Source organism: Coregonus lavaretus (assembly GCF_964263955.1).
Source record: "Coregonus lavaretus genome assembly, chromosome: 1".
NCBI lineage: Eukaryota > Metazoa > Chordata > Actinopteri > Salmoniformes > Salmonidae > Coregonus > Coregonus lavaretus.
In genome coordinates this window covers 30953226-30974919 of record NC_139988.1, presented here as the reverse complement: position 1 = coordinate 30974919, position 21694 = coordinate 30953226, and the positions used below count along the sequence as shown (strand labels likewise).

The 21694-nt window shown below is 42.5% G+C and overlaps 1 protein-coding gene across 1 annotated transcript; it reads left to right on the top strand.

The window, feature by feature from the left end:
• The first annotated feature begins 6859 nt into the window (after window positions 1-6859).
• LOC311130223 (non-selective voltage-gated ion channel VDAC2) lies at window positions 6860-16659 on the top strand. Its single transcript, XM_084162920.1, has 9 exons — window positions 6860-6976; window positions 8808-8879; window positions 9292-9341; window positions 10189-10341; window positions 10564-10616; window positions 12331-12558; window positions 13359-13509; window positions 13837-13894; window positions 16345-16659. The coding sequence occupies exons 2-9, from the start codon at window positions 8813-8815 to the stop codon at window positions 16434-16436; spliced, it is 852 nt and encodes a 283-aa protein (XP_084019046.1). The 5' UTR covers window positions 6860-6976; window positions 8808-8812; the 3' UTR covers window positions 16437-16659.
• The last annotated feature ends 5035 nt before the right edge of the window (window positions 16660-21694 follow it).

Sequence of the window (21694 nt, the reverse complement as noted above, 5' to 3'; positions counted from 1 at the left end):
CGGCCACCAACTCTGCACCCTCTGCTGCAACTTGCCCATGCCCCCCCCCGCTTCTCCTTCACACAAATTCAGACAGCTGATGTTTTGAAAGCGCTGCAAAATCTGGACCCCTACAAATCAGCTGGGCTAGACAATCTGGACCCTTTCTTTCTAAAACTAGCCGCCGAAATTGTCGCAACCCCTATTACTAGTCTGTTCAACCTCTCTTTCATAATGTCTGAGATCCCCAGAGATTGGAAAGCTGCCGCGGTCATCCCCCTCTTCAAAGGGGGTGACACTCTAGATCCAAACTGCTACAGACCTATATCCATCCTGCCCTGCCTTTCGAAAGTATTCGAAAGCCAAGTTAACAAACAGATCATCGACCATTTCGAATACCACCGTACCTTCTCCGCTATGCAATCCGGTTTCCGAGCTGGTCACGGGTGCACTTCAGCCACGCTCAAGGTCCTAAACGATATTATAACCGCGATTGATAATAGACAGTACTGTGCAGCCGTCTTCATCGACCTGGCCAAGGCTTTCGACTCTGTCAACCACCGCATTCTTATTGGCAGACTAAATAGCCTTGGTTTCTCAAATGACTGCCTCGCCTGGTTCACCAACTACTTCTCAGATAGAGTTCAGTGTGTCAAATCGGAGGGCCTGTTGTCTGGACCTATGGCAGTCTCTATGGGGGTGCCACAGGGTTCAATTCTTGGGCCGACACTTTTCTCTGTGTATATCAATGATGTCGCTCTTGCTGCTGGTGACTCTCAGATCCACCTCTACGCAGACGACACCATTTTGTATACATCTGGCCCTTCATTGGACACTGTGTTAACAAACCTCCAAACGAGCTTCAATGCCATACAACAATCCTTCAGTAGCCTTCAACTGCTCTTAAACACTAGTAAAACTAAATGCATGCTTTTCAATCGAACGCTGCTAGCACCCGCCCACCCGACTAGAATCACTACTCTCGATGGGTCTGACCTAGAGTATGTGGACAACTACAAATATCTAGGTGTCTGGTTAGACTGTAAACTCAACTTCCAGACTCACATAAAGAATCTCCAATCCAAAGTTAAATCTAGAATCGGCTTCCTATTTCGCAACAAAGCCTCCTTCACTCATGCTGCCAAACATGCCCTCGTAAAACTGACTATCCTACCGATCCTTGACTTCGGCGATGTCATTTACAAAATAGCCTCCAACACTCTACTCAGCAAATTGGATGTAGTCTATCACAGTGCCATCCGTTTTGTCTCCAAAGCCCCATACACTACCCACCACTGTGACCTGTACGCTCTTGTTGGCTGGTCCTCACTACATGTTCGTCGTCAAACCCACTGGCTCCAGGCCATCTATAAATCACTGCTAGGCAAATCCCCGCCTTATCTTAGCTCATTGGTCACCATAGCAGCACCCACCCGTAGTCTGCGCTCCAGCAGGTATATCTCACTGGTCATTCCCAAAGCCAACACCTCCTTTGGCCGCCATTCCTTCCAGTTCTCTGCTGCCAATGACTGGAACGAATTGCAAAAATCTCTGAAGCTGGAGACTCTTATCTCCCTCAATAACTTTAAGCATCAGTTGTCAGAGCACCTTACGATCACTGCACCTGTACACAGCCCATCTGAAATTAGCCCACCCAACTACCTCATCCCTATATTGTTATTTATTTTGCTCTTTTGCACCCCAGTATCTCTATTTGCACATAATCTCTTGCACATCTAGCATTCCAGTGTTAATACTATTGTAATTATTCTGCACTATAGCCTATTTATTGCCTTACCTCCATAACTTGCTACATTTGCACACACTGTATATATATTTTCTGTTGTATTTCTGACTTTATGTTTTTTTACCCCATATGTAACTCTGTGTTGTTTTTATTGCACTACTTTGCTTTATCTTGGCCAGGTCGCAGTTGTAAATGAGAACCTGTTCTCAACTGGCTTACCTGCTTAAATAAAGGTGAAATAAAAAATAAAAAAAATAAAAAAACATAGATCTCCACACCCTGACTCAACATACAAGAGTCCCATAAGTCAGAGTGTGACACTGGGGCCTTTCAGAACAGGTCTATATATACTGAGATCATGTGACAGATCATGTGACACTTAAATAAAGTCCACCTGTGTGCAATCTAACTAATTATGTGACTTCTGAAGGTAATTGGTTGCACCAGATCTTATTCAGGGGCTTCATAGCAAAGGGGGTGAATACATATGCACGCACCACTTTTCCAGATTTTTTCTTTTTTCACGTCACCAATTTGGACTATTTTGTGTATGTCCATTACATGAAATCCAAATAAAAATCAATTTAAATTACTGGATGTAATGCAACAAAATAGGAAAAACACCAAGGGGGATGAATACTTTTGCAAGGCACTGTAAGTTCAATCACAAAGGCTGGTCTGAGTGCATCTCCTCAGTTTCATTCAGTACTACAACACAATTCACATAGCATTTTATCATGGGCACAGTGGGAATTTACAGTATATCTGTGATGTTTAAATTATGTCTTACCCCAGAGCGAGAGCGTGAGAGAGTACATCACTTCCAGCAGATCTCCTTGCTGAGGGTTGCGTTGATCATGCACTGCTTCTCGTGGGGAGAGCCTGATGTTCCGCATGTCACGCTTCATTACGAAAAAATGGGGAAAAGGGGACATAAAGTAAAAATATCGATGCATCTACAAATTCAATACTTTACACAATATTCTATCATATTTGAAGAGTTACTGACCTGTCCGTCCACAGGCTAGATGTGCTGTAGTCTCCACAACTGGATGCTTGTGCTCGGATCACACTGGCACAGTATGTGAACGTACCGGATGGTCTGAAGGGTGCACTTCTGTTGGACTGGAAAACAAAGAGACATTTGGTCAGTGGTGGGTATTTTTCAATGCTGTATCAACATCTTTATCTGGACAGAAAATACATTGTTTATCATAACACAAACCCACCTTGGACAATGTGACAAGTGGTCCCTCAACAGCCAATTCTCATGCCTCATTGTTTGTTCTTGTTTCCCAATCAACAGTCTGGATCTTCCTCATCTGCCATGGTGGATGAGCTACCTTTTCTGTTAAATACAGGGCCATTTCCCTTTCCCAACGGAGAATGGCAGCTACAGACCCGAGTGTTGTCACTGGGTTTCCGGTCCACCCATCTGAAAGACCAAAAAAAAAAGTTTGTTTTACTAGCTAGCTAAATTGATTACTAAAATGGTAACATCTATATTAAAATACCATAACCCACAGACTTGACTATAGTAACGGTAAAATAGACTGGGCTTTGGTCTATCTGCACATCCTACTATGTGGATGGGACATTTCTGCTGGAATGGAGGACTTATCTGGAATGCTCAACTAGATGATCAGGACAGTCTAGGGTACTATTTGCCCAAAGAGCTGAAGTACTGCGATGAGCTATACAACTGTACTTCTGATTCTCAAGAGGAAAGTTAAAACCCTCAGCCGTGAGGTCCCTGAGGAGGACCAACAGTGATAGCAGGATCATCTGAAAGGGACTGACATGCAGGGATGGAACATAAGGATTTTGGGCACTGGCCAGCAGACCACGATTTCTACATTCAGGTCCTAAATCTGTGGCACGCGATGTTTGTAAAGGCAAAATTTCACTGCTGTGTCAGGCTAGTTTGGCACATTGTCTTCTAGCCCAGTCTGAAAAGTACTAGCCTCGGGCAATAGAATTGTGTTGTGTTAATAAAGCTTATTATAATTACTGTTGTAGGCTTATTATTAGGCACCAAACAGACTATACAGATTTTTCATTTATCAGTAAATCTATATTTCCTTATTATAACTCATGGCTATCATCATAGGATGACAATAAAATAGTTGTTGGCTCAATAATCCACTCTTGTAGAATCTGGCACAAACCAGCTTAGAATGGGAACTGCTGGGCTCTATATTGTATTGTCATTCTACTCAATGACAAGGTCAACAATAAAATCCATCAATATGACTCCTACCAGAAATCCACTGTAAATCCACTGTATGCAACATAACATGTTATGTTGCCTATTATGAAAAGACTGTCAAATTAACCTAATGACTTCTACATAAAGTTTGACTGAAACTGTAAAGTGTGTTAACATGCTCAAAATCCATCTGTGAATAGCGGTAAAAATTCATAAAAACTTCTACCAATGTAATTGTCAACCAGTTTCCCTATTTCACTGACTTCTGACCAATCTTTCATTTTCCCTACCAAGGTTAGATCATCCCCTATCACATCCCCTATCACCACAGAAGGGCCAACCTTCAACTCCCTCAAACCACTCTCATCAGCAAGCTTTCCAACTGTCCAACCAAAACCACTGCCTTGTCTACTAGTATATTCCCAACAGTCATCTAGAACAGTAGCAGTGGGATGATCAACCTCACAGCCTAACACAATAAGTCCTCTGTAGCTCAATTGGTAGAGCATGGCGCTTGTAACGCCAGGGTAGTGGGTTCGATCCCCGGGACCACCCATACGTAAAAATGTATGCACACATGACTGTAAGTCGCTTTGGATAAAAGCGTATGCTAAATGGCATATTATTATAAGCTAAGTTAAAATGCACCAATAAATATCCTTAAAGATACTGAATTCTGTCCAGCCTCTGAAGCCAAATCTTCGCCACTGTTTCATAAACTATACACCCGTAATCTTCCCCAACAAGTCAGCATTTTCTTGATCAGTTACTGCCATTTTCTTTTACCAACAACCAAAACTGGAATTCGAGTGGACTTGCTTCTTCCAGTCATCTTCTTCAACATAGACCATACATCCCCCAGCTCAGTACCCCTGCCTATTGTGGAACAGAACTGTCTCCATACATTTATCTTGACAGACTTAATGACCCTATGTACAAAAGCTCTCTTCCTTTGGAAATCAAGTAGATTCTCAGGAGTCGTATTCCTAATCCTATGCAACACACTGTAAGCCCTATTTCTTTCTCGAATAGCCGCAGTGCACTCTTCAGTCCAGCAAGGAACCACCTTCCTTTTCTCACCCACTTCACTCACTGGTACATATAAATTCACAGCACTCAAAATCTGAGGTCACAGAGGCAGCACATACAGTAACAGTCAAAAGTTTGGACACACCTACTCATTCAAGGTTTTTTCTTAATTTTTACTATTTTCTACATTGTAGAATAATAGTGAAGACATTAAAACCATGAAATAACATATTGCTTGTGTTTCTTGGCCCAAGCAAGTCTCTTCTTATTATTGGTGCCCTTTAGTAGTGGTTTCTTTGCAGCAATTCGACCATGAAGGCCTAATTCACGCAGTCTCCTCTGAACAGTTGATGTTGAGATGTGTCTGTTACTTGAACTCTGTGAAGCATTTATTTGGGCTGCAATCTGAGGTGCAGTTAACTCCAATTAACTTATCCTCTGCAGCAGAGGTAACTCTGGGTCTTCCTTTCCTGTGGCATTCCTCATGAGAGCCAGTTTCATCATAGCGCTTGATGGTTTTTGCGACTGCACTTTCAAAGTTCTTGAAATGTTCCGTATTGACTGACCTTCATGTCTTAAAGTAATGATGGACTGTCATTTCTCTTTGCTTATTTGAGCTGTTCTTGCCATAATATGGACTTAGTCTTTTTCCAAATAGGGCTATCTTCTGTATACCACCCCTACCTTGTCACAACACAACTGATTGTCTCAAACGCATTAAGAAGGAAAGAAATTCCACAAATGAACTTTTAACAAGGCACACCTGTTAATTGAAATGGATTCCAGGTGACTACCTCATGAAGCTGGTTGAGAGAATGCCAAGAGTGTACAAAGCTGTCATCAAGGCAAAGGGTGGCTACTTTGAAGAATCTAAAATATATTTTGATTTGTTTAACACTTTTTTGGTTACTACATGATTCCATATATGTTATTTCATAGTTTTGATGTCTTCGCTATTATTCTACAATGTAGAAAATAGTAAAAATAAAGAAAAACCTTTGAATGAGTAGGTGTGTCCAAACTTTTGACTGGTGCTGTACATCAACCGGCCTCTCTAAAGACAACTCTCCAACAGACTTTAAGCAACGATCACCAAACTTTTCCTAGTCTGCTTTATGAAAGCACCATCTTCTGAATGGTACCCTGTCCGGAATAGTAACATCAAAGTTCATGGTACACGAAATCGGGAAATTATCACTTCCAACAGTAGAATCATTAATTACGTTACATTCACACATAGATGCAATAGAGTTAGAAGCCAGTGTGTGGTCCAGGCAGAATGTAACCACTCAAACAACATAAACTATTGTACCACATCCATCGTTAAAACATACTAATGCTCTTGTTTCCATCATATCTTCCACAATAGTACCATTAGCATCTGTATGTGTGCTTCCCCTTAAACTGTTATGTGCATTAAAGTCGCCGCTCCATATCTCTCTAGATAGCAATTTTGGCACTTTTTGCTCTTGATCCTCCCATTTCTTAAACGCATTGCTCCCCATCCTCCCACTTCTCTCGACCTGTCCATGACAGAAAAGTCATTCAAGCGATGCTACTTTACCAACGACTCCCTCAGTGCCTTTCGTAACGTAGTGATCGTACTCCACATGACCTACTCTACGGGATCAAATATAGTTGTCCAGAGAAGTTACACCCAGAAATTGATGAATCTATGATACAGACATATTTCTATGCATAAGAAAAATGTGCGTAAGACTGGTTTTTGAATTGATATACAAATTCAAGCTACAGCAAAAAAAAAACATTTAACTTTTGTTCATTTTGTAGTTATTTTGTAATGAATCTGCAATTATTTTTTGACAGGCGAACATGTGACAAGGAGGGGTCCTTCGCTTCGGTTGAATGATGTTTGATAGGCTGTGGATTTCATTACTTGCAGTCTCCTTCAATTCGCCCTCCACTCCAGTCCAACCGGTGAAGTCTACAGCGGCGCCACTAACATCTGAAATAAAGTCACTTTAGTTGAGCTCTAGTCCCATATTTTACCGGTAAGTGAAGCAACTAAACTGGCTTTTACTGTAGGTGAACAAGCCAAACTATATATTTTCGCAGTTTATGACCACGCTTGCCCGAGAACTGCCTGACACGCTATCACTAAATGTTCCTAGCTAGCTAGCCAGCCGGTTAGCATTAGCTAGCTATTGAGCTGTGCTGCAGGGACTGTAGCGGACAATTTATGTCCGCTGCACATGTGTGAAATTAAGACTACAAATTAAACTAGGTTACTTTGGAGCAGCTAACTGTGAGTTAGTTAGGAGAGAACTCCAGTATTGTGCGCCAACTCAATCTGCCAACGAACGTAGCTGTAACTAATTTAGTTAGCTTCCTTGGCATGCAATGCATGTCTGGCAATGCAGACGTCCAGCAGGTTACATAGCTAGTTGTGTGCATTGCTGACTATTTTTAACGTGTCGAAACAACTTATACATTTCTGTACAGAAAAGGCACAAGGAGTAGGTACATTGATGTATTGTCCAGAACGTTGTAGACACGCGCTTCTACGCCAGCTAGCTCGCCACAGCAACACTAGATGGTTATTAGCCATAGGATAGGTTGAAATGTTAATGGCTTCTCTCAGTTAACCTTCCCAACCTTTGCTCTGTATGACGTTTGACATTACACTTGCCAGACTTGGAATACCAGTATTTTCCATGTCATTAGCTTGCTAGCTAGCCACTTTAGCTAACGTTAGATACAGAACTGCAATTTACATTTACATTTTAGTCATTTAGCAGGCGCTCTTATCCAGAGCGACTTACAGTTAGTGAGTGCATACATTTTTCATACTGGCCCCCCGTGGGAATCGAACCCACAACCCTGGCGTTGCAAGCGCCATGCTCTACCAACTGAGCTACAGGAGGCTCCCACTATCTGCTAACTAGCTAACGTTACCAGTCAGTCTAACATCTACTGAATGTCATGTGCCTGCTTCATGGCATATGACGAGAACTGAATTGCTTAATTGAAGCATAAATTGTAGCAAGGATTTATGGTTGTCCACTTCTGAAAAGTGTGTACTGACAGGTGAATGTCTTGACACTGTTAGTGTAGAACACTAGGCATTCCTGAACCATATTATAACAGTGTGGTGGACATGGACAATGTCAAATTGTCTCATACAAACTGATGTACTCAACTCCACTGTTATGACAACCACATCATGTCAAAAATGGATTCACTACACAAACACCCCTCGCTTACAGTATACCATATGCTATACACTCATTCAAAGATGAGGCCTCATACGACCTAGGTATGACTGTGTGGTCTTGTAACGGAAAGACCCACCTACCATTGTCTGTCCTACAGACTGTTCTAGGATAATAGTAATGTAGTCTCTGAATTGCACCATACCCAGTTATTGATTAATAGGACAGACTGTGTAGGAGCCAGAACTTGGCTGGAGAGTGGAGCCCTTTCCAGACCCACCCCTACTAGAATTGTTTTATTTTCCTCCACCTGGCCTTGATTGAGTGAGTCATGGAGTTGTGGCCTAGTGTCAGTTTAGATAAGTTGGCCATGCAGACACACAGGCCACTTATCATGCCCACTTGGAGGATCAGCATCTGCAAGGGAACCCATGCTCTGAGCTGATAGAGCTGGCTCCTATACAGACAGTCAACCACGCCCTTTTAATGTATAGTTGGGGGAAAATAAACATATTATCCCAAAGGATGACTAGCTGTTTTGGATGAATAGCTATGTTTATAGACTCAAAATAAACATTGTTTTCTGAAGCAGGCACCCTTGCACAGGCATTTTGTAAACCAAAATATACTCTGACTGTGTAATGTATGCATTTTTTCTCCCTTGCTGCAGGTGTAATGGCAGTGCCTCCATCATATGGTGACCTCGGCAAATCCGCCAAGGACATCTTCAACAAAGGCTATGGTACTGTACCCTTCACTCTGGAACAAATAGGCTATACTGTAGTGGTGGTTGTAATGGAACACCTTGTGTAAGAATAACCATTAGGGTAGGTTTGTTAGAGGCATGCTAAACCAATAGGAGGGATGGGCAGGTGCCCTTTCTATATGTAAGCAATTGATGTGACGTGTTATTTTTGTGTCCAAGGAAAATATTTTATATATAATAATAAAAACAATAAATGCAAAACATTCTTACAGCACATTTCTACATGTTCTCCCCCGGATCAATTATCACACAGCATGAAAATGTTTACAGTTTTGGCGTATCAAAGTGTGAAAATGTAATATGGTGTAACTGTCCGAGGATGAATTTGAACAACGAAAGTGTTGTGAAATAGGTTTTAATTTGTAAGAACTTTGCTTTCTCCCTGAAGGGTTTGGCCTGGTGAAGCTTGATGTGAAGACCAAGTCTGACAGCGGAGTGGTAAGTTTACTTATTTTCTTTCTAATCATTTGTGTACTTTGAAAATGAAAGTAGAATTATATCTACTCACTAAAAAAAATTAAAAGGTACCCAATTGTCATACTTGAGTAAAAGTAAAGATACCTTCATAGAAAATGACTCAAGTAAAAGTGTCACCCAGTAAAATACTACTTGAGTAAAAGTCTAAAAGTATTTGGTTTTAAATATACTTAAGTATCAAAAGTAAATGCAATTGCTAAAATATACTTAAGTATAAAAATCATTTAAAATTCCTTATATTAAGCAAACTTTAAAAAAAAAAAAAAAAAAAAAAAGACATTTACAAATAGCCAGGGGCACACTCTAACACTCAGACATATTTACAAACAAAGCATTTGTGTTTAGTGAGTCCACCAGATCAGAGGCAGTAGTAGATGACCAGGGTTGTTCTCTTGATTAGTGTGTGAATTGGACCATTTTCCTGTCCTGCTAAGCATTCAAAATTTAAGGAGTACTTTTGTGTGTCAGGGAAATTGTATGGAATAAAAAGTACATCATTTCTTTAGGAATGTAGTAAAGTAAAAGTTGTGAAATACCCCAAAAAATGACTTAAGTAGTACTTTAAAGTATTTTTACTTAAGTACTTTACACCACTGTATCTACTCTACCATTTGTAGAAGTGTATATGTCTTTATGATTGCAGTAATTGTGCAATAGAAGGTAACTTTGAATTTACAACCCTGGGAGCTTGACAGCAGCATAGTTCAATACACTCCTTGATAATAAAAGCCCAAGTGCTTTCAGATATTTTTACGACATTGATTTTTGTTCATATCTTGATTTGAGTCTTTTTACGAATGTTATACAGGAGTTCAAAACGTCTGGCTCCTCAAACACGGACAACAGCAAGGTGGCGGGCAGCCTGGAAACCAAATACAAGAGGTCCGAGTACGGCCTGACCTTCACAGAGAAGTGGAACACTGACAACACCCTGGGAACAGAGATCACCATCGAAGACCAGGTTTGGATTCAACAAAACTTTATTTAAAGTGCTTTTGTAACAATCGGTTAGATTTTGTTGTGTACGGCTGTCTATGAAGCGTCATGATAGCCTTGACACACAATTGGAAAAGGGGATTCAAACAAATAATGAATATCCAATATGTCTTGATCAAATTAAATGCAGGTAGATCAACCTTGAGTTACCAGTCTTGTTCCAACTTTCTGTTCTTGTTCCTTCTAGATTGCCAAGGGTCTTAAGCTGACATTTGACACAACCTTCTCACCAAACACTGGGTAAGATTAGTAATGTACAATTTCAATGCAGAGGACTAGTTCTAGTACTTATAGGATCTATGGGTGCCGATGGTGTGAACATGTAGTCAGTCCAGCACGTAGTGTCCTTACATGAAGGTAACATGATCTGGGGTGCGCAGTCCTTACAGGCACGTGGGCGGATCTGAGGTGACGGGTCAGTCAAATGAACTTTAGTCTGAAATGGCTCTCATCTGTGTAGTATTTATTATCACATCCAAGCCATGGATTGTGTTACTGTTGTTTTTGTGCTTGTATTTGAATGGAGTTGTTTATTCTCCTAGCATTGCCTCCAGACTGCGACCATTTGGTCGCATTTTGCGTTCCTTTGACTTGGCTATCCAACTTGCATTTTTTTATTGGTCGCATTAATGCGAGCTGCAAATTCTCAGGCTATTCCCCCCCCCAAAAAAAATAATAATAATAATAATATTTGCCCACTAAAACCATTATTTGGTCCAACGGTAGCCTAAAGTGCCTTTTAATATCCGTATTCCTCCATGAAAGTCTGCCCAGCCACTGTGGCTGTTTCTCCTGATTGCATAAGCCTATGTATAGACATCATTGGGTAGTATGCTGCCAAATAAAAATTTAGGGCATTTCATTTACTGTTAGATTAAATTAAAAGACTAACTAGCAGCCTATTATATTTAGCAATCTAGCTAATGAGTTTCCACTTCCTCAGATGATGAATTAGGCTAAGTCATTTTGGGCTATGTGATATTTGTACACACAAAAATAAGCTAGCAAATGAATCTATTGAATAAAATAAATCTGTAATTCTGGTGATCTGCAGTCATTGGTTTAGGTTGCACTTCAAAGTGTCTTGATCATGTGTCCTGCTTGGAGATGTTAGATGAAACCTACTTCTTGAATCATACCATCACCGTAACACGGGACAATTTTGGTGCGACCAAATCATGGGCTGGTGCCACCAACTGAATGTTAGTGGCACCAGGAGAAAGGGTTGGCCTGGAGCCCTGTCCAAGCCCCCGGCCCTACCTCCACTCCTATGCAGTAGTGCCTCCCCAGCCAGTCAACATAGTATTGACTTTCCTGGAAGTGTAAATCATGTGGGGATGGAATATGGCACATGCCTAGTAGTGACACATGGTGGGCAAGTCGAGGAGGGGGTGGTCGTCGCACTGTCACTGCATGTCCACTGAGCTCCGGGGGACGAGTTTCCCCTAGGTACAGATCTAGGATCAGCTTCCTTTATCCTAACCTTAACCGTTAGTACAGAAAATGTGAAATTGACTCAAGATCAGTGTCTAGGGGCAACTTCAACCCACAGAAGGCTACAGCTTTTCAGCTAGTGTCACGCTGCCCAGGCTATTAGTTTAGAACTGGGCTTGGTGTCATGTAACATTAGCACAAGAGGCTCATAAAGTCTGGTTGGTTGTGGTGTGTGTTGGTGCAACTACTATAAGACTTGTTGGCTAGTGTAATGATGATCCAGAAAGACGTGGCTCAGGATTGTTATTGCTTGTGGACTATTGATTATGAACATAATAGTGTATCGGTGAATTATTACTGGAGTGAGGTTTTCCAGCTCTTGGTTTGTCCCAAATGCCTTCATATTCTGTTACGGTTGCTACATTTCCATCAGACTGGCTATATTAAGCCTGAGCTGTTTATATTATGGTTCAGAATGTAGGCTATGGCTAACCAAAGCTGTTTTCCTTTCCAACACCAGCAAGAAGAGCGGCAAAGTCAAGACCGCCTACAAGCGCGAGTTTGTCAACCTGGGCTGTGACGTCGACTTTGACTTCGCTGGCCCCACTATCCACGGAGCGGCCGTCGTGGGTTACGAGGGCTGGCTCGCTGGCTACCAGATGACATTTGACACGGCCAAGTCTAAGATGACCCAGAACAACTTCGCTGTGGGATACAAGACCGGGGACTTCCAGCTGCACACCAACGTGTAATTGAGGGCATACATGTGTTTATTATGAATTTCTATTTAGAATGTTATGAATTTCCAGTGCTCTGCTGTGTACATACAGTACCAATTACCTTCAAAGGCAATACCTTGTCTATTCAATTGTAAAAAAAAAAAATATATAAAAATATATACACACACAAAAATGGACATGGATGAATGGACAGAGCTGTAGGCAATATGGTGATGGTTCAACCTGAAAATGATGATCATTGAATATCTAATGATTGAACCAAAGCCCCTATACAGGGCTCAAAATGTCCCTACAGGCCTCCCGAGTGGCACAGTGGTCTAAGGCGCTGCATCGCAGTGCTTGCTGTGTCACTAGAGATCCTGGTTCGATTCCAGGCTCTGTCACAGCCGGCTGCGACAATTGGCCCAGCGCCGTCCAGGGTAGGGGAGGGTTTGGCCGGCAGGGATGTTCTTGTCCCATCGCGCTCTAGCGACTCCTGTGGTGGGCCGGGCGCTGTGCACGCTGACTCTGTCGCTTCCGGGTTAAGCGGGCACTGTGTCAAGAAGCAGTGCGGTTGGGTTGTGTTTCGGAGGACGCACGACTCTCGACCTTCGCCTCTCCCGTGTCCGTATGGGAGTTACAGCGATGGGACAAGACGGTAGCTACCAATTGGATACCACGAAATTGGGGAGAAAAAGGGGGTAAAATACAACAACAAAAAATTCCTACAAACTGCGTAGGAGGGTAAAGGGCTTTATTTCAAACTGGCCTACCGAGAAATACCCTAGTAATGACTGTGTGCAGTTCTCTCCCTTTTCTTGTGTTACAGTAACGACGGTGCACAGTTCGGCGGCTCCATCTACCAGAAGGTGAGCCCCGTGCTGGAGACAGCGGTCAACCTTGCCTGGACTGCCGGCAGCAACAGCACAAGCTTCGGCATCGCAGCCAAATACCAGCTGGACAAGAGCGCCTCCATTAGTGTAAGTACAGAGCAGGAGTGACTCTCTTTGTGCCAGTTTCACAGACAGATTTAGCCTAGACCAGGACTGAAAAGCATTGTCGATGGAGATTTTCCATTGAATATGTTTTTTTTTTTGTCCAGGACTTGGCTTAATCTGTGTCTGGGGAAACCGCCTGTTTTTGTTTTTAGACTGTGTCCTATGTATAGTATATTGCTGTCTTCTACACTTACTACATTGTCTGGCTCTCAAATATCAGAGTTGCTAAGTACATTTCTGACTGCCGTCGTTAGGAACTTTACTCTGCCTTTTGGATTTTAAGTTAATCAATTAATTCTGTATTTTCAGGCTAAAGTAAACAACAGCAGCCTTGTCGGTGTTGGCTATACCCAGACGCTGAGACCAGGTAAGACCTCTCGTTTAAGAATAATTATAATCGTTATCTTATTGGTGTTTCTAAAGGTTATTTTATCATCTGTCACTAGAATAAAGTTCACAGCACTGGTTCGTGTTCCTTTAGTTCTGATGTTAGGACTTTATCCCCCTAGAGTCGATGTCCGCACCCTGCGGAATTCTTAGGATAATAATGAAAATCCCCCATAAAAACCGTCTGTTTAAGCAAGAGATTTTTTTTTTTAGCATATTATAATCTTATTTACAATAAGTGACTCCAAAATGACAAGAAATTAATAGTAAATAATGTATTGGGCAACAACTGTGTAGTGGGGTAATATTTGATATATGCATAATATTATATATTCCTCATGATAAGACTATGCAATTAGCCGGGAGAACTGATATGTATAAAAATACCCTCAAATAAAAGGTGACATTCTGTACTGTCGCCTTATCTAAAACATTTTATTTCAAATCCTAAATGCTGCCGTATAGAGCCACATTTTAAATGTATTAGCTTCTGTCCACATACATAGGTAGGGGAATATACAATGTGGACCCAGAGGATAGCACTAAGTATTAATTAAAACACTTGTTTCCAAAGTGGTCCTCTTGTGTGTTGCACCATTCTCCTCTGTAGCCCACTGCTTTAATGAGCTGAGGGCCAACCCACACGTCATAATACACTACATGACCAAAAGTATGCTCGTCAAACATCTCATTCCAAAATCATGGGCATTAATATGGAGTTTGTCCCCCTTTGCTGCTATAACAGCATCCACTATTCTGGGAAGGCTTTCCACTAGATGTTGGAACATTGCTGCGGAGACTTGCTTCCATTCGGCCACGAGCATTAGTGAGGTCAGGCACTGATGTTGGGCGATTAGGCCTGGCTCGCAGTTGGTGTTCCAATTAATCCCAAATGTGTTGGATGGGGTTGAGGTCAGGTCTCTGTGCAGGCCAGTCAAATTCTTCCACACTGATCTCGACAAACCATTTCTGTATGGACCTCGCTTTGTGTACGGGGGCATTGTTATGCTGGAACAGGAAAGGGCCTTCCCCAAACTGTTGCCACAAAGTTGGAAGCACAGAATCGTCTATAATGTCATTGTATGCTGTAGCGTTAAGATCTCCCTTCACTGGAACTAAGATAGTGAAGCGTGATTCATCACTACAGAGGACACGTTTCCACTGCTTCAGGGTCCAATGGCGGCGAGTAGAAGTAGACATGCTTCTATAAGTGCATGTATACACTCGGTACTGCACCAAAATTGATTTTGAAGATGTTAATACTTTACTGTGGACTCGCACATGGTGAGTGTTATGAGTTTCTAGGGTATCAGGTGATTACGAATGTAAGGATGTACTTAAACACTTTTGGGGAGTTCATAAACTATATTTAATATGGTACCATGGTTAGTTATAACAGACGAAGGACATAGCCCTGCCTCTTCCTAACTCCAGAACAAAGATCCACTCTCTCTCTATATATATACACTCTGTTACAAGTCTCTCCACAAACATCTGGTAATCATTTACATTTACATTTTAGTCATTTAGCAGACGCTCTTATCCAGAGCGACTTACAGAAGCAATTAGGGTTAAGTGCCTTGCTCAAGGGCACATCGACAGATTTTTCACCTAGTCGGCTCGGGGATTAGAACCAGCGACCTTTCGGTTACTGGCACAACGCTCTTACCCACTAAGCTACCTGCCGCCCCAATCATCATGGGCACTCCCATTCTTTGATGGGCACTCCCATTCTTTCATGGGCACTCCCATTCTTTCATGTTATTACCCTTTACCCCCAAGTCATATATCCTGTCCATCAATTATTCTAAGATCAACATCAGTAATCTCCTTTGACATAACGGAATGTAGACTCTGTGGCAGCAAACCACTTATCTACTAACTCCCCTGGTCCACACAATACTATGACATGACATCATTACAGTGAGAATCTGCAAATGAACTACCGGCAACCAGTCATTTTCAATGAAAGGAGTAGACTCAAAGCGACTGTCGGCTAATAGAGGGAGCTAGCGACCAGACATTCCCAGCGACTGCTGTCATGCGTGCTGTTTAAAGGGGAGATCTCAACGACTTGATCGCTGATTATCTCAGCAAGTGAGTCCCTAGTAATGCAACATCCTATTCAAATCACTTGCTATCGATGTCTGAGTGTTGTTATAGATATACTCATACTCATGCAGTGCTACAGAAGGCTCCAATAGAAGTCTGTTATGTCAAAGACTTGTTTCTCTTTCATTTAAAGATAGGAAATCATGTCTGCTCTATAGGAGATTTATATCTGCAATGTTGAGAATGTTGACACCAGGGATGGAATTTAAGGATTTTCACAAGCCTCTGGCTTGCTTAATTTCCATCCCTAGTTGACACCTATTTTCTTTTCACCCTCATCCTGAATGCGACCCTGACCTTCTCTCTCCCCTGTTGCAGGTGTGAAACTCACCCTCTCTGCCCTGGTGGACGGTAAGGGCATCAACGCTGGAGGCCACAAGCTGGGCCTGGGGTTGGAACTGGAGGCCTAAACTCTCCTTGCGGTGAAGGGAACAAGAGAATATCAGCAGAATCTGGCCTTCAAATGTATTTCCAACTCAAACCAGCAAGGGGATATATCATGGAAGGAGGGGATTTGTTCAGAGGCTACAACAAGAGAAGAAAAAAACACTACCCCGTCATTCTTTGGTGTACATGTTTGCTTTGTAGTTGTTTCCATTAAAAGACACACTTTCAGTGGGTCAATAATTTATACACCTTCTCATTGCGTCTACCCAACACTGCCATGACAATGAAATACACCACATCATTCTCCTCCCAATGTGGCTAGTTGGTCACCTGTGGCTTCCATGTTTATCTCAAGTGTTTTTATTTGATGAGACATCAGATTGTTTAAACGCGGCAGTTGGGTTTGGTCATACCTTTCTGATTTTACAATTTTTAACGAATCATCTAATATTCTCAGTTGTCTGAACGTCTCATTTGCAATTGTGTTATTTGCTAGGCTTCCCCTACTATTTAAATATTGTCGTATACCTTTCCACTCACATGAGGACAAGCTTAAAGCTGTGTTGTACTGTTATGATCTGTCATTCGGCGATCAGGGTTTGAGATGTTATATCAAAGCTGTACATGATGAAGCCCTCACTTAAACTGAGCAGTTTTGGGGTGGCTTGAAACTGAGTCTGTTAGGGGTAAACCATTCATTCTTGGCCAACCTGGCAGGCTTTCTTTGTTTTCTACTGCTGCAGACGACTAAGGGAGGGTTTACTAAGGTTCACAGTAAAGCCGAACTGCCTGGATACTGTCCGGCTTTGGTGTGGTGTACTCTAAGTCAAGTTCAGTGTGTATGCTAAACCAGTGGATTCTTCTGGTCACTTGGCTGACTAAGAACAAGATCACAGGAAACCTGGAAGGTTGTTGCGTGTATGTTTTAACTTATCAATAAAGTATTTGAACTCCAGAATCCAACTCCTTGCTTTTATTGAGATTTAACTTCTCTGGGCTTGGGGTGTCTTGCACATACACTGAGTATACCAAACATTAGGAACACCTTCCTAATATTGAGTGGCACACCCTTTTGCCCTCAGAGCAGCCTCAATTCCTTCAGGCATGGACTCGACAAGGTGTCATAAGTGTTCCACAGGGATGCTGGCCCATGTTGACTCCCCAATGTTTCCCACTGTTGTGTCAAGTTAATAATATAATATGCCATTTAGCAGACTCTTTTATCCAAAGCGACTTAGTCATGTGTGCATACATTTTTATGTAAGGGTGGTCCCGGGGATCGAACCCACTACCCTGGCGTTACAAGCGCAATGCTCTACCAATTGAGCTACAGAGGACCACCTCATCTTTTGTTGGCTGGATGTCCTTTTTGTGGTGGACCATTCTTGATACGCACGGGAAACTGTTAAGTGTGAAAAACCCAGCAGCGTTGCAGTTCTTGAGACAAACCAGTGTGCCTGGCACCTACTACCGTACCCCGTTCAAAGGCACTTAAATCTTGTCTTGCCGATTCACCCTCTGAATGGCGCGCTCACACACAATCCCTTTCTCAAACCTTAAAAATCCTTTAACCTGGCTCCTCCCCTTCATCTACACTGATTTGAAGTGGATTTAATAAGTGACATCAATAAGGGATCATAGCTTTCACCTGGTAAGTCTGTCATGGCAAGATCAGGTGTCCTTAATGTTTTGTGCACTGTATATTTCATATGTATAAATGCCATCAACCAACGATTGCTTGCCTCGTCATTGACTGCAGTCTGGTATCATATTTCTAAATATGTGGTTAGCTGATATCTTAAACCCCTATCAAGGCGTGCAATGTACATTGACCAAAAATATAAACGCAACAATTTCAAGGATTTTACTGAATTACAGTTCATATAAGGAAAGCAGTCAGTTGAAAAAAATGAATTAGGCCCTAGTCTATGGATTTCACATGACTGGGAATACAGATATGCATCTGTGGGTCACAGATTCCTTAAAAATAAAAGTAGGGGCATTGATTAGAATACCAGTCAGTATCTGGTGTGACCAAGATTTGCCTCATGCAGCGTGACACATCTCCTTCGCATAGAGTTGATCAGGGTGTTGATTGTGGCCTGTGGAATGTTGTCCCACTCCTCTTCAATGCCTGTGCGAAGTTGCTGGATATTGGCGGGAACTAGAACACGCTGTCGATCCAGAGAATCCCAAACATGCTCAATGGGTGACATGTCTGAGGAGTGTGCAGGCCATGGAAGAAAACGTTTTGCTTCTAGGAAGTGTGTACAGATCCTTGCGACTTTGGGCTGTGCATTATCATGTTGAAAGATGAGGTGATGGCGGAGGATGAATGGCACGACAATGGGCCTCAGGAACTCGTCTCGATAAAATGCAATTGTGTTCGTTGTCCGTAGCTTATGCCTGCCCATACCAAAACCCCACCGCCACCATGGGGCACTCTGTTCACAACGTTGACATCAGCAAACCGCTTGCCCACACGACGCCATACACGCCATCTGCCCGGTACAGTTGAAACCAGGATTCATCATTGAAGAGCACACTTCTCCGGCGTGTCAGTGGCCATTGTAGGTGAGCATTTGCCCACTGAAGTAGGTTACGACGCCAAACTGCAGTCAGGTCAAGACCCTGGTGAGGATGACGAGCATGCAGATGAGCTTCCCTGAGACGATTTCTGACAGTTTGTGCTGAAATCCTTTGTTTGTGCAAACCCACAGTTTCATCAACTGTCCAGTTGGCTGGTCTCAGACGATCCCGCAGGTGAAGAAGCAGGATGTGGAGGTCCTGGGCTGGCGTGGTTATACGTAGTCTGCGGTTGTGGATGGATTATCTTGGCAAAAGAGAAATGCTCACTAACAAGGATGTAAACAAATGTATGCACAAAATCTGAGAGAAATAAGCATTTTGTGCGTATGGAAAATGTCTGGGATCTTTTATTTCAGCTCATGAAACATGGGACCAACACTTTACATGTTGCGTTTATATTTTTGTTCAGTATAGTTGGCCTGGAAGCTGGCTTATAGACTACCTCACATGGATAACCTTTGAGTCCAGAGGGTAATAGAGTGTGAGGGTCAGTCAAACAATGTGGTGTGTCAGCAACACGCTTTCAAAGCTTATGAATTGAGGGTCACCTTATCCAGATACTTTGGTCTATATAAAGACCTGACTATAAAGCACTTTTATAAGCAACTGGGTGACCCTAAAGTACCTTGGTTTCATCATGGGGACACTGATGTAAAGACAAAAGCCTTTTTTTTACTCTTAAGTTGACTGGTATGTGATGCATCTTATCAGGTGGAATACAGCACAGCAAGTTAGAGTAGCTGGAAATAGTATTTATTTCTTGGCTCATTCAGGCATTATCAAATCACATTATCAACCATGCACATTATCATCCCTATTCACATTATCATCCATTGGGCAGAAGAAAATAGATACAGCAAAATACAGCTTTTGATTTGTTACATTCAATATTACAGTACATCTCTCGCAGGAGTTCATTAATTGTGCCTCATAATTGACAGTCATGAATTATGATACTGTACATATTAAGCTTCAGTTAATCTTTTAAGGTGGAGCAGTTCTCATATTGCTTTCAAGGCTTGCACTAATCATGCAGGTTTACAGAAAACGTATACAGATCCCTAAATCTGGTTATTCTAAAAAGAGGTTAAGTCCCAGGTTTTAGGTTTAGCTTGCTTTTCTGCGATTGGCTCAGCAGCTAGCCCTGTTGATGTCTTCTTCGCAGTTTTGTCATCTTTGCTCTCTCCATCACCTCCTGTAAAGCCGTTCTCATCTATTTTAGATTGTGCCTCTTCTGTTGTCTTCCCGTCAACAGTTTTCTCTTTCAAACCCATGGCTGATACATCCTGTTCTTTCATTGGCGATGTCTTTGTAACAGACATCTCTTCAGAGGCCTTGGTCTTCACGTTCTCTGTCTTTGGGATTTCATCGTTGGGATCAGTAACCTTCTCAGGCTCTTTAGCCATACTTGTGCTGCTCTCTGGTGCCTCTCTGTGTGAGTCCTTGCTCTTTGCAACGGCAGGCAACTGTTTCTCTGGTGGTGTGACTGTCTCAGCTTTGTCACCACTGCTGATCGTTTCACTCTCCTCTGTAGGGGTGGTCATTGATTCTGGGGTGATGATTAAATTAGGTTTAGGGGATATTTCATCTTTAGGGGTGATGGTTGGGGCTGGTTTTGATGTTTCTTCGTTAGGGGTGACAGTTGGGTCTGGTTTAGGGGATATTTTATATTTTGGGGTGATGGTTGATTCTGGTTTAGGGGAGGTCTCCTCTTTAGGGGTGATGGTTGGGGCTGGTTTGGGGGAGGTTTCTTCTTTAGGGGTGATGGTTGATTCTGGTTTAGGGGAGGTCTCCTCTTTAGGGGTGATGTTTGGGGCTGGTTTTGGGGAAGGTCCTTCTTTAGGGATGACTGCTGGTTCTGATTTTGGGGATGGTTCTTCTTTAGGGGTGATGTTTGGGGTTGGTTTTGGGGAAGTTTCTTCTTTAGGAGTGACTAATGGTTCTGGTTTAGGGGATGGTTCTTCTTTAGGGGTAATGGTTGGGTCTGGTTTTGATGTTTCTTCTTTAGGGGTGAATGTGGGGTCTGGTTTAGGTGATGTCTCGTCCTTGAGGTTGACCATTGGGTCCGGTTTTGGGGATGGTTCTTCTTTGGGGGTGACAGTTGGCTCTGGTTGTGGGGTTGTTTCCTCTTTAGGGGTGATAGTTGTTTCTGGTTTAGATGATGTATCAGATTCTTTCACTTTTTCCTCAGCTGTTGAGACATCTTTTGTGAACTTTTCACTGCCATTAGATTCAATCTGCTCAACAGTTTTTACACTATCATCCTTGCTGCTCACTTTTGGCTCTGTCGGACCCACCTCCTTTTCAGGAATCTTTGGCACAGGCTCTTCCTCACACTCTGTTGTTGTGCTGGGAATTCCGGCTGAAATTTTACCTTCTACTGTTTTGTCATCCTGTGTCGTTTTTACACCAGAATCATGTGGTGACCTCACCTGTTCCCATGTCTCCTTGGTTGAGCTGCTTTTCAGCTCTGCAGTGATATCAGGGGATTTCATGTCCTTCTCTGTGGGCTCAGGGAGATCCTCTTCTTGTGTGGTCACAGCACTCTCTGCCTCTTGGAATTGGTCTGACTCTCTGTGCTCCTTCTGGTCAGGCTTCTGCTCCAGTGCTGGGGCACTCTGCTCTTTCAGATCTACCTCTTTTTTCTCTTTTGATGGGCTTTCTTTTTTGCTCTCCTCTGACACCTTTTTGG